At 39.2% G+C, this 19,785-nt stretch overlaps 1 protein-coding gene across 2 annotated transcripts in view; it reads left to right on the top strand.

Annotated features, from left to right (window-relative positions):
- The window catches only part of LOC146628338 (solute carrier family 23 member 2), an 84,390-nt gene that overhangs the window by 58,658 nt on the left and 5,947 nt on the right, over positions 1-19,785 (top strand). For both annotated transcript variants that reach the window (XM_085359471.1, XM_085359470.1), the window contains 3 exons: positions 1,343-1,596; positions 11,909-12,073; positions 13,388-13,496. In XM_085359471.1, coding sequence (XP_085215597.1) covers positions 1,343-1,596; positions 11,909-12,073; positions 13,388-13,496 — 528 coding nt within the window. The remainder of the gene's footprint in view (positions 1-1,342; positions 1,597-11,908; positions 12,074-13,387; positions 13,497-19,785) is intronic.

Below are 19,785 nucleotides of genomic sequence, written 5' to 3'. Positions count from 1 at the left end.
TGGGAAATTCTCTGTAATAAAACATTTAAAGTGAACAGTATCAAATGGTGCACTGAGGTCTAGCAGGACAATTCAATTCAATTTTCTTTATTGTCCCACAAGGGGAAATTAGACAAGCACACAGATGAGTCCATTGTCAGAGGGCATTAAAAGTTCATTTGTAACGTTAAATAATGCTGTTTCTCTATTGTTTCATAGCTGAAACTCTTCAGTTCTCTTTACAACTACTTTTTCAATAATTTTTGATATTGGGGTAGGACTTTGAGTAGTCTTGTGGGAATGGGCTCTAAAAGACATGCCGATGGTTCAGAGGAAGTAATTACTGAAGTTAAGTAAAAAAGATCAATTAGGGAAAGAGTCAATATATAAATATAATCTAGTAAATAAATCAGAAGTAAGGCTACATTAAAATATGCAGATGAGATGCTGACTTAGTCTGATACTATGGTTAAATTATACATCTTGCTGAAGGCTGACGACAGCTTTCCTATTTTAGATGGAAGCGAACAGGGGTGAACCTAAAGGGGAGCATGGTGTGTATTTCAAGGTTTTCGTAACATTGATTGAAAGTAAAGTAATATAAAATACTGTCTCAATTAAATTGCACTAATAATTAAAAATATAAATATTAAAGCTTTTTGCACAAGCCAATAAAAATATACATGGGCCTGTAAAACTCCACTGACCTGAGGGATTTTAGGTTGGACCATGAATTATTGTTAATATTAATTAACGTCTACAGCATCATAACATCTTGTTTTCAACAGCACAAAAACTTTGAAGAACAGAGCAAACTTCAGAATGCTGATATGGTTGTGTCTCTTCATTCACTCATTCACTTGCACACTTTAACGCATTGCAACACATGTACAAAAACTCATAAAACCTTCCAAAATGAGTAAAGATTTAAAAAAAAAAGATACTTTAGTTTATACATATATATCTTATTTTATTTGGGTTTGACTCTACTTGAAAGTGTTTATAATTTTTTGCATTTAAGAAAATGTTCTCTTTAAAAAAATTAATTTAAATGAAATGTAATATGACATGTGAATGCAAGTGAGCTCCAACAGACCAGGTGTCATCATTGCCGACATGATTTAAAGTATCCAGAGTGTTAAAATAAGTTAAACAATTAAAAAGCACAAAAATGGTTTGATCAAACTAAACTAATGGGCACTCAAACTACAATTTTTTACTCAGGCAAATAAATAAATCTTCATGTTTATTAAAACTGACAATGACTGATTCATCTATTAGGTACTGTAGCCACTGACATGATTTCAGTCTTCCTGTTCCTATAGTTTAGGAAAGCTTAAGTATGCCTCCTCTGCATCCACAGGCCAATGGGGTGTGCCCACAGTGAGTTTGTCATCAGTGCTGGGTATGATGGCCGGGGTCTTGGCATCGACCATGGAATCTATTGGTGACTACTATGCTTGTGCTCGCTTGTCTGGTGCCCCTCCACCACCCATACACGCTGTCAACCGAGGCATCGCCGTAGAGGGTATTGGCTGCATACTTGCTGCTCTGTGGGGAACTGGAAATGGCACCACTTCCTACAGCCAAAACATTGCTGCACTGGGCATTACAAAGGTATATACAATCTCTTATCTGGTTGTAGATCTCTTGAAGAAGGCAATTTGTAAGATTTTTAATTCATTTGATTCAAAACATAACAAACATTTGGGGGACTTTTAAACCTTTAGTCCAAAAGAATAGTAAAGAAAAGACAGGAACGCAAGGAGGAAGACATGGGGCCTTACAGTATATGGTTTGCCTGTTAAACCCAGTGTGCTAAACTGGTACCCTCAAGTGGTTTATCAATCACACACACACGAATTCATATGTGACAAGACAACTCTTTGTCATTCCCAAGGAAAAATGGAACAATGGAACCAATTAGTAGATGACCCTGTATTTTATCCAAATTTCCTGAATTTAGAATGCTCTTGTAACCCTGGCATGTCCTGTCTTGTAATACCATCCGAGAAACATGGACTCCGACGACCATGTTCCATGCACATTCATGGTTAAATAAAGAGTAAATCTCAAGTGGTCCAATGAAAGTAGGAGAGTCTGCAAGATTGAATCCGTAACAGAACATGCTTGGTGGAAAGCCAAAATCTTTTAACCTGTTAAGCAATAGGGTTTGGATGTCTTGCAATGATCGGCACTTTATTTATTCTGCTCATTTGTCCGAAGCAGAGCTACCTGTGTCACCCTCCAGAGCCGCGGACATGTGCAGAAATTGTGTTGCACAGACAGTACAGAACACTCTCCTTCCACAGAGGGAAACGAGGGTGGCTGATCGCCTAGTTGCTGATGATGTCAGGGAGTTATGGGCATATTCTTCCCATGCTATCTGGGAGCTCCAGGTGGAGGGATTCATGGACACTGTGCATCAGAGGGAGGCCTCCAGCTTCTGGTTTATCCTCTCCACCTGGTCATAATGTCTGCAGGTAAAACCCAGAAAAAAGACTAACCTGGGTTCCCAGGGCAGAGCAAAACTCTTTTCACACCCAGGAGGTAATTTGAGGACCACAATCCAACAAGATGTCCCAAAGAATTCTCATGCTGAGTCATTACTTGGGCATCCAGTGAGGATACAGTTTGGGTAAGCTGATGAAGTAGGCTGCTTTAGAAAAGTATAGTAAGGATGACTATGTTATCTGGCGAGCGGGGAAAGGCCAGGGCAAGGCCTCCCAGGTGTAGGAAAAGATCGGAGGAGTCCCGTGGGTGGAGAGCTGCAAACCTTATTTTTAGCACAAACCTGGCAAGCAGACACATATTCCTGGACATCATTCTTGAGAGAGGACCAGCAGAACAGACATTGGATGAAGGTTATTGTCCAGTCAGTGCTGGAATAGCAAGTGAACCAGACCATATGCCACCAATTACAAATCATGGATTCAGTCTACCACGTCAGAGACTCAGGCATCTGAGGGTGATGTACTTCTCCATGGCCTCCTGTTCCAGCTTGGACAGACTGTACAGTCTCAGACTTCATTTTTTCCAATAATTTATGAAAATATGCTCCCCTCAAAACATGCTCTTCCCATATATCTTGTTCTGTTGATATGTGGAGCAGCAGAGCTTTGTGTTTTGCCAGCTGAGTTTCCTGCTGGACAAGCCGGCGACAAGAACACAGTTGAGTCCACTGAGCCCATTTTTGGCTCGAGCATTCTGTCACACAGCCAGGACTCAAACACAGACTCAGAATGCAGTTTGGTGAATTTATTGACAGTGATGTGAAAAAACGTATTTACAGTGTCTTTCAATAAAGGGAAGACATCCAGAGTTTCTATATACAGAATCCAAGCTGATGGGCCGATAGATTCCACTCCATCTTTAGACTTGATAGTGAAACAGTTTTCTTTCTCCAACTCTCATGCATAAATCCAAAGAGAGAAGGATGACATTTACACAGGTGAACAGATTTACGGAACAGGGATGAGTATCTACCACTAAGAGTTAAACGATCAAGCATAGACACAAAAAACTGATATTCTGTCTCCACAAAAATGTCCAAACTATCCTGGACAAGCCCCCATTTATTTTACGACTCAGCTCAAAAGCCACAACATAAATTTGGAGACTAATACCAGAATTTCACAGAGGTTTTATTTTAAATTGCATAAGAAGGTGGCTAAAATACTGTAGCTGGTACCACTAAGACAAAGACTGGTGAGCCTTTATGAAAGCCCACTTCAAGTATGCCTTTATCCACACCTGACTAGGTGTGATTGATTAGCAACAGCTGAACACTCTTGCACTGCCACTGCAAAGAGATTAGGGGCTGCAGAGGGGCATAATAATGTCCTCCATATTTGAAGGGAGCCAACTGATCACCAGATGAGGAGCAGGTGAGTTGATTACCGTAGGTATACCAGGCTGGAGTGCAAAAAACAAGAGGATTCTGCCTCTGAAATTAAGGTGTGGTTACCACACATGCACGCCCACACACATATAGGCACACAAACAGTCAAGAGGAATAAGAGAAAGCCAAGTTGGAGAGAAAGAAAAACTGGCAGGACTACCAGGAGGACAGAAGGACTATGACACAGAGTGTGCATCCAGATATATTACAATGAACAAATCTTTCACATTACCTACAGACACTTAATTCATTGCCAGGTAAGAGTTAAACAAACATGTTAATATACATGTCTTCACACCAGTTTTGGTAGGGTTTCCTAAAATGGCTGTAAGACTACATAAATTCTGAAATTCTGAAGTGCAATTAGTCACATATGTCAATCAGCTTTTGTGGTAATTTGGCATGCATTTGAGTAAATGAAGACATTTAAAGGCATAGAGGAGCAAATTTATAACTGAATTTCCTCAGACGACTGTCCTCAGAAGTACTATCTGTAGTTTTGTTACTGAAGTTGCTACATTAAGTTGTCTGGTCTAAACTAACCCCTCTAACTCTGGTGAGACACACACAGTATCTATTGTGTACTTGGATAATTTGTCACAAAGAATTTGAACACTTAAATAATAAGTGACTGCAATAAAGATTTCTTAAATTTTGTATTCATTTTATTTTATTATTATGCAATAAAACATTTTTAGGATACAGATGTTATTGTCATTAAAGTATCTATAAGTAACATTCATTCCTCACTTAATATGATGTCCTGTGCCCTGTATTATCTGGGCATATGATGCCCCTACCCCATAAAAAAATGAAAGGAGAGAAAACTAAATTAACTTTGCAATGCACAAATAATGTTGATTCATGTCAAACAATGGTGATTCATCTGTCTGAGAGCTTTGGTGGTGATATATGTACATAGCCATTAATATAAATACTAGCTGCATATTTGTAGTTGTAAGAAGAGAGTTTGATGTTAATTTAGTATTCTAAAATATTCACTGAAACAGCCTAAAAATAATAATAACACATACTATTAATGGCCATGTGACTGAAATATCTGTAAATATTTTTCCATACAGATGGGTGGTTGGAGCAGTTAACAGCCTTGGCAGATCCATACTATATACAGAAATAGTTCAGTAGAACTGCGATTATACAAGTAAGATTTTTTATAAGTTATACATTTGTATTTTAGTGGATAACTACAGTTTTAACTTTTGGATGGACTCAGTGGAAGCAGAGATAGTGAGCAGGGCAAGCAGGGTGAAATATGATTTTATTTGACCTTTAGATTATGGTCTTGTGATACAATTAATGGGAGAGGAAGGCTATAGACACGAATGATTTAGTTATATTGCATTGTTGTTGTTTGTGAGTCTTACTGTTTGTGCTGCAGACTAAACTACATATTTAACTGTCACAGCTGGGGAAGCAGTCGTGTGATGTATTGAAGGAGGACCCAAGTTGCAGACAGTGGTGGTGATGTGAGGGAATTTTATTTACAGTGTGGCAAGTGGCAAACAGGAAATGTGGAACAGGCTAGACAAAAACTAAACTGGGAAAACTAGAAACCAAACCTGAAATCATAATATACGGAGACACACGGGATGAGGAGCAGAGAGACGTTGAGAACACCAGATTACGCAAAATAACACAGACGAACCCATGGGGTGCATAGGTAGAAGCACACTATAAGTACAGACACAAGGTAATCAGGAAAGAACACACAGGAGGAACACACAGCTGAACTTAATGGGCATGACAAGACACAGAACTTCAAAGTAAAACAGGAAATCATAAACAGTTTTACAAACAAACTCAGGAACACGAACACAGCACCGGGAAAGCACACAGGCAGGAATAAAAAAACACTAACGGTGTGTTCACACCGAACGCGATGGACGCGAATAAAACGCCCCAAACGCCCCTAATTTGACGCGTGTACATTCGCGTCTCAACGCGTGTCCAAGAAAAATCCATCGCGCATATTTTGACGCGCGTGAACCGGAAATGTGGGAGGAATGTGGGAGGGAGTTGTGCCAGACCGGTATCTTTGCAAGATGGCAGCTATCGAGCTAGCGCTTGAAGAGAGAGTCTCCCTTCTCTATGTACTGTGGAGAGCAGAGCAGCAGCGTAAAAGACGTCCTCGCCGTACCTGGGTCCATCAGGTCCTCCAGAGGCATGAGCAGTTTTGTGAGTTTCACCACTTGCTCCAGGAGCTGCGCCTGGATGACGGCCGATTCCAGCGCTATCACCGTCGGCCAGTTTGAGGACCTGCTTTCCCTCGTCGGTCCCAGCATCGCCTGCCTAGACACCAACTACAGACGCTCAATCCCACCTGCAGAGCGCCTGTCCGTCTGCCTGAGGTTAGTAAAACTATTTAATACGGTAGTCCTTTATTGATATCTGTGCTAATATGCTAATCCATCCAGTTATACACTGCTAACATGGATGTGCTATGCTAACAGTGAATGCTGTCGGTGTTTACTGAAAGCAAACTGTGGTACAGAGACGACTCTTTATAATATTTCTAGTGATACTCAGAAGGTCTCATCAAGTCCCGATTTAATTCGATTTATGCTGTTATCAGTGTTTGAATGATAGCATGGCTGTGGTGTCACATCAATGTATGCGCTCGGTGTTTGCTGATATCAAACTGTAGCATTAGGACCACTGAGTTAACCTTTGTAGTGATACTCACTCCTTTTTATTTAGACCTGGTTTAATTCTGGGATAGTTGAATATTTGTATATAATCCCTGCAGCTGTCAGACTCTATAGCAGGGGTCACCAGCCTTTATTAAAACAGAGATAAAACTGTGAACAGTTTGGTTCATCTCTAGTTACATGGTTCTATCTTGATAAGCTGTCTTATCACAGATTAATTTTTCAAAAATATTAATGATTTAAGCAAGGAAAGGGCTACATGTCAACACACAACTCTTTATTTCTATTAATGTCTCACTTCATTCCTACCTGATTGACATGTTTAGGAATTATGAGTGATTGGCTCACTGTAGTGGCAAAAGTTGCTACCAATCAAATTATGATATGTTAAAGTTAAAACAAAACACAACTGTTTTAGATATTATCTAATATACATTTTGTAATTATCCTTATAATTACAAAACGTTTTATGTAAGATTTAAGTTTTGTGATTTATATCTGACATCACAAAAGTATTTTGGAATTTGAATAATGTATTTTGTAACTGCAGTACACATAATACTGATTTTGAACAATTTTGTCCAGGTTCCTTGTCACCGGGGACTCCTTCAGGACCATCGCGTTCAGTTTCAGAGTCGGTGTGTCCACGGTGAGCCACATCACCCCCCAGGCAGCGACGTCCATCTGGGACTGTCTAGTGGACGACTTCATGGCTGTGCCTTCACCTGGAGACTGGCGGTCCATCACAGAGGGATTCCAGGAGCGCTGGAACTTTCCTCTGTGCTGTGCAGCTCTGGATGGGAAGCACATCCAGACAAAGGCACCCCATATATCATATAGGAGACACACACATTGATATACACTAAATATTCATTTCATTTCTTTTTTGTGGTGCCCAAATTGATGCACCTGCTTGATTTTGTTTAAACAATTATTGCACACTTTCTGTAAATCCAGTAAACTTCTTTTCACTTCTCAAATATCACTGTGTGTGTCTCCTGTATGATATTTAACTGACATTTTTTATTGTAACAACCAACGATTTATACAGGAAAATAATGTCTATTAACAAGGTTGCCCAAACTTCTGCATCCCACTGTATCAGTATATTTTGTCATTAGTATAATATGAAATAAATTCTACATGTGTCAAGTTGTGTGCCAACATTTGCTGTGTAATAGAACTGAGACATTAGTCATTATAAACATTTATTTGAAATAATATTAAAAGTCTCAAACAGAAAAACATTAAACATAAATATATAAAATATAAGAATTTACAGAGAGACAGGAATAAAAAGGACCAGCTGCTCTCCAGAGCAGGAACAAGGCTGAGGAGGAAATGCTCCATTGGAGACTGGTGTGGCCTCTTCAGGGACTCCAGGATGGCCAGCTCCACCGCCGATGGACCGTCCTGGGACCCGTCCCTCATCTGCCTCGGAGCCGTCCTCCTCTGTGGGCCTGTAAAACAGCACAAAACACAAAGAAATGAGAAGGCTGCTACTAGATTTTAATTTCAACATTGAAAAGAAAAAAAAAAAACAATAACAGGATATAATCAGATTGGTTGTAGATATTTAGTAAAGGTGATCACAAGGGAATCCCACCGACTAAAAAGGTATCAGTGCTTGCTGTATATATCTGTGGGTGCAGCAGCAGGAGCTCAGGGACTGGGGATGCTCTGCTGCAGAATCAGTTGGTTCTATCAATACAGTATTAAATGTTAACAGGTTGGATATAATAATCGTAGAGTAGACAGTGGTCCCTCATTTATTGCAGGGGTTCTCAGAATAACTAGCCCCTGGTCACAGTTCTCACAATTGATTCTCAAAGTGCAAACCTTTGTAGATTGCAAAACGTAAAAGTATTATTATGCCGCGGTTTGTCTTCATCTGCCCGCCACTTTCGTGCGCCTTTTTCCCTCACGGTGCAGGTGTCTATTTCCGAATGAGGCTCATAGTTATGGGTGTTTTTGTGCTGTTTTTTCTATTGGACGCGATGGTTATCAAACCCAAACATGATAAATTTGGCAAGCGCAGGAGATTTGTCAATCAGGCTGCAGAATGCAATGCTGTACTGTGCAATAAAAAATCAGCGAAAAAGCAAAGCAGTGACGGATGAACAGCGGGACCACTGTGTGCTGTTTATTAATAAACAATAAAATATATTCCTAAATGACAACATGCATAAAAGCAGAACGGTATTTGTACGTCAGTGGGAAAATAGCGGTGGCTTGCTAGCTTTTGTGCGGCTTCCCCGGGTCAGTGAAAACTTTCAAAAGAGAAATGAATGAACTTACCAGGTTGCCCGATCTCTTCACATATCTTCCTCCAAGCTCGGTCCTTTTTATTCCTGTCTCGGTACTGAAAGCAGCTGGTGTTGTACAGCTCCGAGTTGTTTGCTACCGCATTGATTAGCCTTCCCCTCCATTGAAGTATGAAAGGCTTTGGCTGGATCTGCCCCTTTGACCTAGGTAACAGCCACGTCACCAGGCTCCTGATTGGTTGTCGCGGCGCGATTTGACGCTGGAGTTCAGATTTTTCCAACTCGAGCGGTAGACGCGAAACGCGCGTATGCACAAAATGCAACACAAAAACTCACGCGCGTGGTTTTATTCGCGAGTCAAACGCGCCAGACGCGCTACACTGACGCGCGTTTCACGCGTTTTGGCGTTTTCGCGACGCAAATCTGCTTCCGAATTTTCGCGGGACCCGCAATCGCGCGTCTTCGCGCCTTTCCATTGACTTTACATGTAAACCTGACGCTCTATTCGCGTCCATCGCGTTCGGTGTGAACACACCGTAAGAATCAAAACCCTGAGAACTATTGAACAAAATACCAAAATCAGAATACATACTAGAACACAGGACAATAGGAACAGTAAACGCAAAACGCTGGGTCTAACGACCCAGGACCATGACACTGACAACCATATACAGTTTAACTGATGGAGCAGTCACTGTTATTATTTTTTTTTAATTTACAGAGTCAAAGCAGCCCTGTTTTGATTCATAGCAGAAGTTAAAGCTCAGATTTTGTAAATTGCTGTTGTAAGTGCCAATATACACTCACCAGCCTGCAGAAGTTCTAATCAAGCATCAGAATAGGGGTAAAGGTAATTCAAGTAGTTTTTTACATGGTTGTTGGTTTCAGTATTTGAGAAATGGATGATCTACTGGGATTACTACTGAACAGTACTTATCTTGGTCTTGTTGATGTCAGGTGTCAGAGGAGAATGGCCAGGCTGCCTGAAGTTAAGAGGGCAAATGTAACTCACTAATCTTCTCATATGCAATTACTCAACACTCAACCAATGTGGAGACAGACAGAGAGACATTGTACACACAATCACACTCCCCAAGCGTACTCTAAGAACCGGGTCTAGGTACCCTTGCCCCTGGAGGGGGAAACTGCACCCAGACCCAGGTGGTGTTACCCTTTTCCCTGCGGTGGGGAGAGGCAGACCGCCCCGACTCCGCAGCAGCAGGGAGGCCCCACACTCCAGACCCCAGTCGGACGGCCAACTCCTCCTCCTGGCCCCCCGCTCCAGCAGGTCGGAGAGAACAGGGGTGTGAGAAGACTCCAAACCTCCCTCCGCCCGCTCCTATGTAGTGTTGATGCATGTGTGTTCTAAGGTGCATTTAAAACCCAGGAGGGCATGGAGCTACCTGCCAGAGAGCAGCAGGTAAGCGCATAGCCCCTCCTGATAGCCCTCAGTGTCTACGTGTTTTTAAAATTGAGAGGTGGGCAACGACGCTAGGGGTGCGGTGTACACCCTGAGGGTCTTAGTCAGAATAGTATTTCTGAATACACATCACTTCAAATCACATGGGTTAGTCAAAGTCAAATGTACTTATATAGCACATTTAAAACAACAGCTGTTGAGCAAAGCGGTGTACATTTAAAACAATCAAAAGAGATGACAAAAAGCCAGGGAATAAAAGTGGTTTACACCACTTTTAGTGGGTTACACCAACCAAAGACTTCATGGGGTCCCCATATTAAATGGGATGTTTCCAGCAGGGTAATATACTATGTCCCAACGCACAAAAATATTTTTAAACTGTTCCTTGAACAACTTGACAATGACATCAATATACTCTATAGGTACCATGTGACAAAGTGGGTGAGAGTACCACTTGTCCATATTCTTAGTTAACATTCTTGTTTTGATTTAACCATATTTCACATGTAATCTGCAATAGGCAAACATCTACTATCCCGGGTTTGTTTATGTTTTGCACTTTTACAGATTATATAATATAACATCTTGGTTTAAATCAATTCCTACAAGTTTGTTAAGTTAACATGTTCTTTATTTCAACTGTTAATTTGTATTGTTTAGAACTTACCTTACCTACCTGTCTTCCAGAAACAAAAGGAGGAAATGTAGTTTTACTTCCTGCTTTATAGCTTCTGGGTTCATCTGAGGTCACAGGAAGAGACCAAGTGCGGGAGGGGAAGAACTCTTATAATTTAATAAAGTTGATTTTAGAGGGTTTATGAAGAAATAGATTTATTGTTGTAATATGTATTGATTACACCACAGAGTTCATGTTGCCAGTAAAGAGTAGTAGTAGAGGTTTGAATATAATTATGTTCATCTTACCTACCGAATGGAATAGTCCAGAGGAGAAATCGTTTGGTTAAGTGGACTATTTAAGCAGAACTCGGGTGTTTGAGAAGAAAGGTTCAGGTCAGTGTAGCTGTGTGCAGTTTGACCTTAATTTCTGTTGATTTAAGTTCAGTTATGTTTATTTGAACTGAGTTAGTTATAGAGTTGAGTTTCTTATTTGTTTTTTTGTAAATATTATTTGGGTCACAAAATGGTGAATAAATCACTTGCTACACTGGGCAGCATCAGTCTCCTGCACTTCTTTGACCGCTTAAGTCAAGTCCTACCACACACCATTTAAAAAGAACACCTTTGGGAGATTTTCACCAATTACTGAAAGGGACCAAAACCAAGTTTACTTTTGACTACTGACAACATTCAAGATGGATTTATATGTATTATGTATATATGTTTGTTTGTGCATTGGTTAATGGTAATCTAAATCCACTTGTATTCATGTCTTGTTTGAAAGTGCAGGTTACTGTATTTTCAATTAAAAAAAAAATTGCGATTAGTATGTACACACCTGTTAAAAACATGTACACCCTGTCTTATCACAGGACAATTTCAGATATAGTTATTATTTAATATTATGGCATCGAAACGCTTAACCACTCTTCCTGTGTTGTCATGTCACATGTCCAGTGAGACCCAGAGATTCTTCCAACATCCTTGCAAAAATAATGATGGTTTAAGTTTTCTTGTGTACACCTTACAGTGAGTCCCTGTGCTGTTTTTATGTTAGGTTGGTAGCAGGCTGGTCCTCCAGACTACTGGAATTCTGATGATCATCCTCGGAATCTTTGGAAAGTTTGGAGCAATTTTTATCACTATCCCAGATCCAGTCATTGGGGGCATGTTCCTTATTATGTTTGGAATGATTGCAGCAGTTGGGATATCCAACCTCCAGGTAAACACAATTAATTTCACAGCATATCAAATTGCATTTGTCTTTTATTTGGTGCACCTTTTTTTTTATTCAGAGTAACTAGAGCATAGCTTAATAAGATGCCCTAATCCTTAACCCCTTCAAATAAAACAACACTGCTAAACAAAACACCATCTCTATTAAGGCTTTCTTGGACTCACTGGTTCCACAGTGAGCGGTGTTGTTAAATCTATCTAGAATACAGGCAAAAACAGAAAATAAGGATCATGTGTGTAATAAAAACTTTATTTGCTTTTTATTGTCATTAACTTGTCTACCATTTGGCACTTTAAGCAACCTTTAAGAAATCTGCTGCACAAAAATGTCTCAATATTGTAAAACTGCTTTGATGTTAGATATTGAGCTTGGCAGTTGTTAGCGCACTGTAAGTGTAATCCGTAATACATGAAATTCAATGTAAGTACAGTAATATGTGATTTCAAGGTTAGGTTGAGTGAGTAAGGGTCAATAGTAATCACCTTTCCCGTATCAAGCTATTTCAGTTTGATTACAGCAAACATATTGGACAAACATACAGACAAGAAGATAGTAATTTAATGATATTCCAAAAAAGGTTTTTGAGTGTTTGTTTTTCAACCACAAACATATTTCTTAATGCCTAAATGAGAACTGAAAACTAAACACTGTGAATTTTTAGCTGTTATAAAAGTCTCCGACTTTGAGACTAATTAATAGTTGAAAAACATAAGTGAGACGGCGTTTAAGGAAGTACTCGCTAGAAAATACAGTAAATGCAAATACCTTAACTGAATTGTTGCACAACTGTATTATTAGTTCCACCCCTCTATGGTATTTTTTGGCTAAAGAACTTGCTCTATCAGTTTTTGTAAAGATGAAAAATGACGGTGTTTTCCCAAGCTATATTTTGTAGCTATTTCGTTTTGTACTGTTGTAACACTATTGTGTATCATGTTTCATTATTATAGGCAGGTAATATAGTCTTATACATACATCCGCACACACACAGATATATATATATATATATATCTACACTGACCTCACTGTGACCCGTGTTAACCTGTCATGACCAAATAAATGTGAATCCCATACCAAAATAGAATTTGGGTCTCTTTTTTTCCTGATTATTCCTAATCTCATTTTAGTGAACTCCCACAGCAGAAATGTCAGCTAGCTGAAACAGATCAACAAAATAATGGCTTGCATCTGAGAGTCAATAAACCAGTTTTAGCAAATTTGTATCACATTATTTCTGTCTCTCTTTCTTTCTTTCTCACCCTATTTCACACACCATCCTGTCTTCTTTTCTCTCTCCAGTATGTGGATCTTAACTCTTCACGTAACCTCGTCATCCTGGGCTTTTCAACCTTCAGCGGTCTGGTTCTACCCACCTGGTTTCAATCCAATCCTGGCATCATTGACACTGGTGATTTTAACACACACACACACACACACACACACACACACACACACACACACTTTTAGGGCTTTAAAATCAGTATTTGCATGAAAGTATAGAAATACAGTTAAAATAATCTACATATTGACTGTGAAACATAGTCTGTCAAAAAGTGTGTGTGTGGGTTTTTTTAATGTCAAGTGGTACCATCCAACCTGTGAAAACACACTCAAAGTCTTCTTTGCTTGAATTTACTGAACAAATTAAAATTATTATTTATTTATTTATTTTTTAGTTTACTTTAGTTTTACTCCAGAGCTTCCCAAAGTGTGGGGCCCGCCCACGTATGGGGGCACGGTATGAAAAGGAGAAAAAAAAAAACCATGCTTGGACACTGCTAGCACAGGTGCCCACACAAACACAAAGCAGGAGATGAAGCATCGCTGAATATGTTTCCAAACCAACTTCATTCTAAGCCAAAGACTAGAAAATATGGTGAAGCATATCTGCCCTTTGGTTTCACCTGCACAAGTGGCAAGGTAGGTCTCCACTGCAAAACTGCTTTTCCCTTCGTTGGGAGCAGCGCTGGGCTCTTCAAATCACGGACGCTCTTCAAATCACGGACAAACAATATCCCACATTCTTGATTTTTAGTTCACAAACACTTGTTGTAATGACTAAACTTCTCCTGACATTTTGGAGATGTTAGCTATTTATACAGTAAAGTTACAGTGGGATACAAATAATATCAGACAGATCCTGCCACGATTTGTTCCCTCAGTTCAAATCACAGACAAACAGTATGGCACAGTTGTTTATGTTTTTAAACCCATTTTGCACAGAGAGGCATTTATTGAAAAATGTATTGATAGCAATGTTGAATATTATAACACAGGGAAAAAAACAACTACACGTAAAATAATCACACCGTGACGTCTCTGCCTTTCTAAATAGAGGGACAGTAACTGCGTGTGTGTAAGCGTGCGCATAGTCAATTTAACAGTAACAGTATTTTGTCTCTATCTGCAATTCATCTCACGTAAACAATAACGTGGCGCACAGTGTAATGTGAAATAAAGCACATACCTTTGACGTTGCGTGACAAACTTTGTATTCCTCGTCCACACGTAAACGCAAAAAAGGAGTTTTAAAAAATCTCAGTTTTCGGTGATTCGAAACATCGTTTACGTGTGGACAAAACAGCTACGTTTTCAAAAATACCCGTGTAGGTGCGGACGTTAGCGTAAAAGAGTTAGTAGTTTACTTTCTTTCTACCTGTAATTTATTGCAAATTACTTGTATTTGCTTAATTGTTTACTAAATGTTTGAGGTGTGAAATAAACCGCAATGGAGCAAAATATGGGTGTGTGTGGTTGGAGGATGTGTTTGTGCGTGCACGCACGCCCGGGGGGGCACGAACATTTTTCTTGTAAAACAAAGGGGGGCCCAGCAAAAAAAGTTTGGGAACCGCTGGTTTTACCTGATTCACATGTGTTCTTTCAGTACGACACTCCGTTTTGGCAGGCTAACGTCAGGACTTGGTTCAACTTTTTAAATAAAAATCAGGAGTTACTTCCACCGAAAGGTTGAGTGGAGCTATTTGACATAACTTTTTAAAGTAAATCCACAAACCTTTTTTTCTGTTGAAAGAACATAAATTACTCCAGTAAACTAAAAAAAAAAAAATTTGTTTGTTGAATCTAACTAAATAGTATTCTAAACCAGCCAATAGTGAGGTTTCATTTTTTGAGCTCATCCTTGAGCTTGTGTGCCTGTTTGTGTTTTATTGTTTTTGTGTGTGAAGTTTAAACTACTTTAATTTCTGGATTACTGAGCTGATTTATTATTTTAATATTGAGTTTGACTCCTTGTGATATTGTTGAATCTTTGATATCTAATTCCAATATAACATGATGTTCTTATAATAAGTTTCTGTTTTGGCTCATAATTTCTTTGTTTTCTCAGTATCCTGAGCTTTTATGTTATTTTTCTGGTTCCTGTCTAGTTTTCATGCCTCATTCTGTGATTTATTGTTGTGGTTGTTTCCTGAATCGTTTCTTCTTCTGTCTCACTCCTCTGCTTTACATCACTGGAGTAACACTGCTCCTTTGTCTGTGTTTTCATGTTAATTTGACTCATCTTTTCTCTCTGTTTAGTATTTTATGTTATTTTCTTTTTTCCCCTCTTGTGTCCTGTGTTAGTTCTGTGTGTTTAGTTTTACCTATGTCTTGTTCCTTTGCAGTCTGCATGTAATCAACTCTTTTTGTATATATTGTTAAAGCATTAGTTGTGTTGCTCCTGTGCAGCTCTGTGTTTTCTTGCTTATTGCTTGTCTTAATTAGTGATGTGTCGGTCGAGAACGAAACGGCTCTTAGAGCAGACTCTTTGAAGTGAACGACGCAAGCCGGGGTTTTCTTCTTTCTCTCACCCTCTCTCTTGCACTTTTTTTCCCGCTTCACTCCACACGCGAGCCTTGTGCTTTGCGCTGGGAAGAGGGGGGAGGGGCGGTAGTTACACTCGCCAGGCACAACAACGTCACATTAGAAAGGTGTAGTGATCATCCACAACTATTTTCAGTTGCGGAAGATAAAGGATTCAAAGTTTATTCATGCAGGCCCATATGAAAGAGAATGTGCATCTTCCTTTTGTTTTCATACTTTTTCATATTTATATTTTATTGTGTTGTGGTTTGCAGTGTTTTGTGTTGTTTCACTTTAAATTTGTTTAAAAGGAAAAAGCTGAAAATTTAAATAGTTAAAAGTTGAAATGTTAATAGTTGGTTTTTGTATTGTATGATTTATTTATTACATTTTATGTGGAGTGAATAAATAAAAGTCTATTTACGGTGGCCCCTAGAGACAAAGCACGTACAAACTCCAAAACACGTACAAAACACAACAGAAATGCTCCAGGATGCTAGGGGGAGTGTTGAGCTTTTGTTACCTAGTGGCTACACAAGCCAGCAAGTACCAATGACCAGATTTGGTGTGTGGTAGTCTTGTCCTTTAGCGGGCAACCAGCGGCGGTACCAGTACGCTGCTGTAGGTGCCGCAGGTTCTCTTGCTTGACCAGCGATTATCTTCCACGCTTTTCGATCTAAGGCGATGGTTCTTACAGGTGTGTGGTAGTAACAGGTAAATGAACTTTTTTTTTTTATTATTTGAATATATATGAGTGCCTGTGTATAAATACACAAACAATACACATATACTTTCAATTGTGTAATTTAAGTGATCGAGGTAGTGTTTTGGAAGTTCAGTTAATGCTAGAAATGTGCTTTGGACTTTTGTTTATAGCCAATATTAAAGACTCATCATTTGTTGTTCAAGTCAGCCTTCTATGTCCTACATTTGGATTCTGTGTCTATACTCTGTACACCTTGCTACAGTCGACCTCACTGACTGAGTCATTAACTGAGAAACTGTTGTCATTTATATATGTATATATGTTATTCTTAGGGCAGCACGGTGGCACGGTGGTTAGCACTGTTGCCGCACAGCAAGAAGGTCCTGAGTTCAATTCCACCATCAGGCCGGGGTCTTTCTGTGTGGAGTTTGCATGTTCTCCCCGTGTTTGCGTGGGTTCTCTCCGGGTACTCCGGCTTCCTCCCACCGTCCAAAGACATGCAGCTTGTGGGGATAGGTTAATTGAATAATCCAAATTGCCACTAGGTGTGAATGTGCGAGTGAATGTGAGTGTGAATGGTTGTCTGTCCCTATGTGTTAGCCCTGCGACAGACTGGCGACCTGTCCAGAGTGTACCCTGCCTCTCGCCCTATGACAGCTGGGATAGGCTCCAGCGCCCCCCGCGACCCTGAAAAGGATAAGCGGAAGCAAATGGATGGATGGATGGATGTTATTCTTAGGACATGAAAAAAAAAAATCAATCCTGTACATAGTACAGTCCTCCAAAATAGTACAAAGTATGGTTAGGGCCTATCAAGCTATAAATATGCTGCAGAACTAACCTGCTCGGAAGCAGGTTATAGCTCAGTAGCGTATAAAATCGCTGCTCACTGACCAATCAATTTTCCAGAAATTAGTTTCAGATGCATAGATAGCAAAAGTTGTTTTAAGAGTAACTGATATCATTGTCTGCAGCAACTGTGTCACTGCTGTATCATGTTATTAATGTCTTTATATTTTAAATAGTTTTCCTTTCGTTTGTGAAATCAGACACTTTGTTGATAAAACAAAAATCTGACCATGTTTCTAATGGTCATCTGGTTGGTCATATGCCACGTCTTTCATGTGAATGTGTGCATAGCTAGATTAGGAAACCTTGGGCTTACTGAGCTAATAACCACCTTCATGTGACTGCTTAACACAATTGGCAGGGTAAGTGAAGCCAGGTATTGAATATCATGTGTATGCTGAACTTGTTTCATAGTACATGGCCCAGCTCTGGCACCCCGATGCCCAGGTATCACATGACGAGTGCAGAGAAAAATTCAAGCACAAAAGATATCTGATACCTATAGAGACAGCAAAGAATGTAGCTTGCTAACACACTGTACTATTTTAGCTTATTCAGCCTGGTTTATAATAATTTATTTCACAGCATAATATCAACAAAATAGGACGATAAAATACACAAGATGGCACATGCACCTGCTCTTTTGTCTATTTAAGCCCACACAACCCATGTCTGTTTGTTATGGCACAGCGCTAGTTTGTTACTATGCATCAATGAGCATTAAAAATGTTGGAAAGCAGCAGTTTCACGTCATTTTCTTCTCAGTTCAGTACACAGTAGCCACTGTACCATGACAAACTCTTTGTCTGTACCCACACTGGGTGTGATCTATCATTTATTTCACCACCTCCTTTATGATTTTATCTAACAGGAATCACAATAGAAAGTGCTCTAAACATCTGGTGCATAATTGAAGAAACTAAGCTATGGTGCTTTAATAACATTTATAATTGTTCAAATAGTTGTGCTGTGGGACACTTTTGTAAGATTTCTGCTTGAGATATTACACAAGTTTGACCATTTTATTTTTTATTAATCAAAACAAAATCAGTAAACAATGACAAAAAATAAAACATCCAGTGACATAGTCCTCTTACGGTGAATTCCAGGCTGTGTTCCCACAGACACTTAGAGATTACCCTTGAAAAGATGCAGTAGTTTTGCCAGCCTAAGCTCCTAATGCCAAGGTGTTCCAAAATCCCACAGGCCCAGATGGCAAACATTTTACATTTAGTCTTTAGGCTAAAGGTGGCAAATTGTCTTTTAGACTAAATGTGTTTTGGGAATCTTTGGTTTTACCTTTATGTACTTAGGACAGAAAAACATTCAGTTTGGAGTCCAGTCTTTTAAGGCATGTTTTATATGGGTTGAATAGGATAAAACCAGCATAACAGCCAGTAGGGGGCACTGATAAGGCTCTTGAGCTTGATTCTTTGTACATCCATGCATGACTTTTCTTCTTAGCACAAGAAGGAGGCTGGGTTGGAATCACATTTATTTAAAGTGTAAAACTGTAGATGTTGTCGGCAGCTTTGAGAATAGAATTTTAAGGGCTTGGCTTGGTTATGTGACTTTAGCTTCTTTGGAAAACTTCTACATCTAGGGATGTGCAGATTGCAGAAAACATCAGAAAAGAACCTAATGCTTGAAATATTTTTGGGGGGTTTCTTGTTTGTTAGTTTTTAACAATTACTCTAGATTTCATTTGTAAAAATATAGTTTTTTCTATGTTATACTGGAATTTGCTGATTGCAGATATTGCCAACTTCAATCAGGTCTCTGACAATTTTGCAAACAATTTAAAGAAAAAAAGCACTGCAACTTCGTAAGTATTTGTAATATGGTAATCCCATCACATACATCTTATAAAGGTTTCACAGTGCCTAGGTCAAATCTATAAAACATTCCAAGGGTATAATCATAGATAACTCTAGGTTTACTTGCACTTCTGTTTATGTAGTGTGCACAAATTCTTCATTGACATTATTGCCTATTGGCCTATTGGTAAGAGGAATGACTAAACAGGGAAAAACAATAGTGAAAAAGCAGAAAGGGGAAAAATAATAATAATAAAGCTAAATGCGAAAGGTGAATAGGGTAAAATTGTTTTGTAATACTTTAAATGTTTTTCTACATTACATAAACATAATAAAATATGCATTCATATGCAACTGATAGATCACTCTCAGCTTACACTAATGCAGTCATCAATCCAAACATTAATCTAATAGATGAAATTACACAATGTGAAATAAATATGATCAGTCAGAGATCTTAGAAGTAAGAGAGTTATAGATCGTCACAGGTTGACAACTGATAAGTACATTATTTTGATGACATT

This window comes from Diplotaxodon limnothrissa, linkage group LG7, assembly GCF_057381915.1.
Source record: "Diplotaxodon limnothrissa isolate DT_005_m linkage group LG7, D_limnothrissa_male_GT1.1, whole genome shotgun sequence".
Taxonomy (NCBI): Eukaryota; Metazoa; Chordata; class Actinopteri; order Cichliformes; family Cichlidae; genus Diplotaxodon; species Diplotaxodon limnothrissa.
Note: the sequence above shows the minus strand (reverse complement) of the source record. Positions and strands in the feature narration are given on the sequence as shown.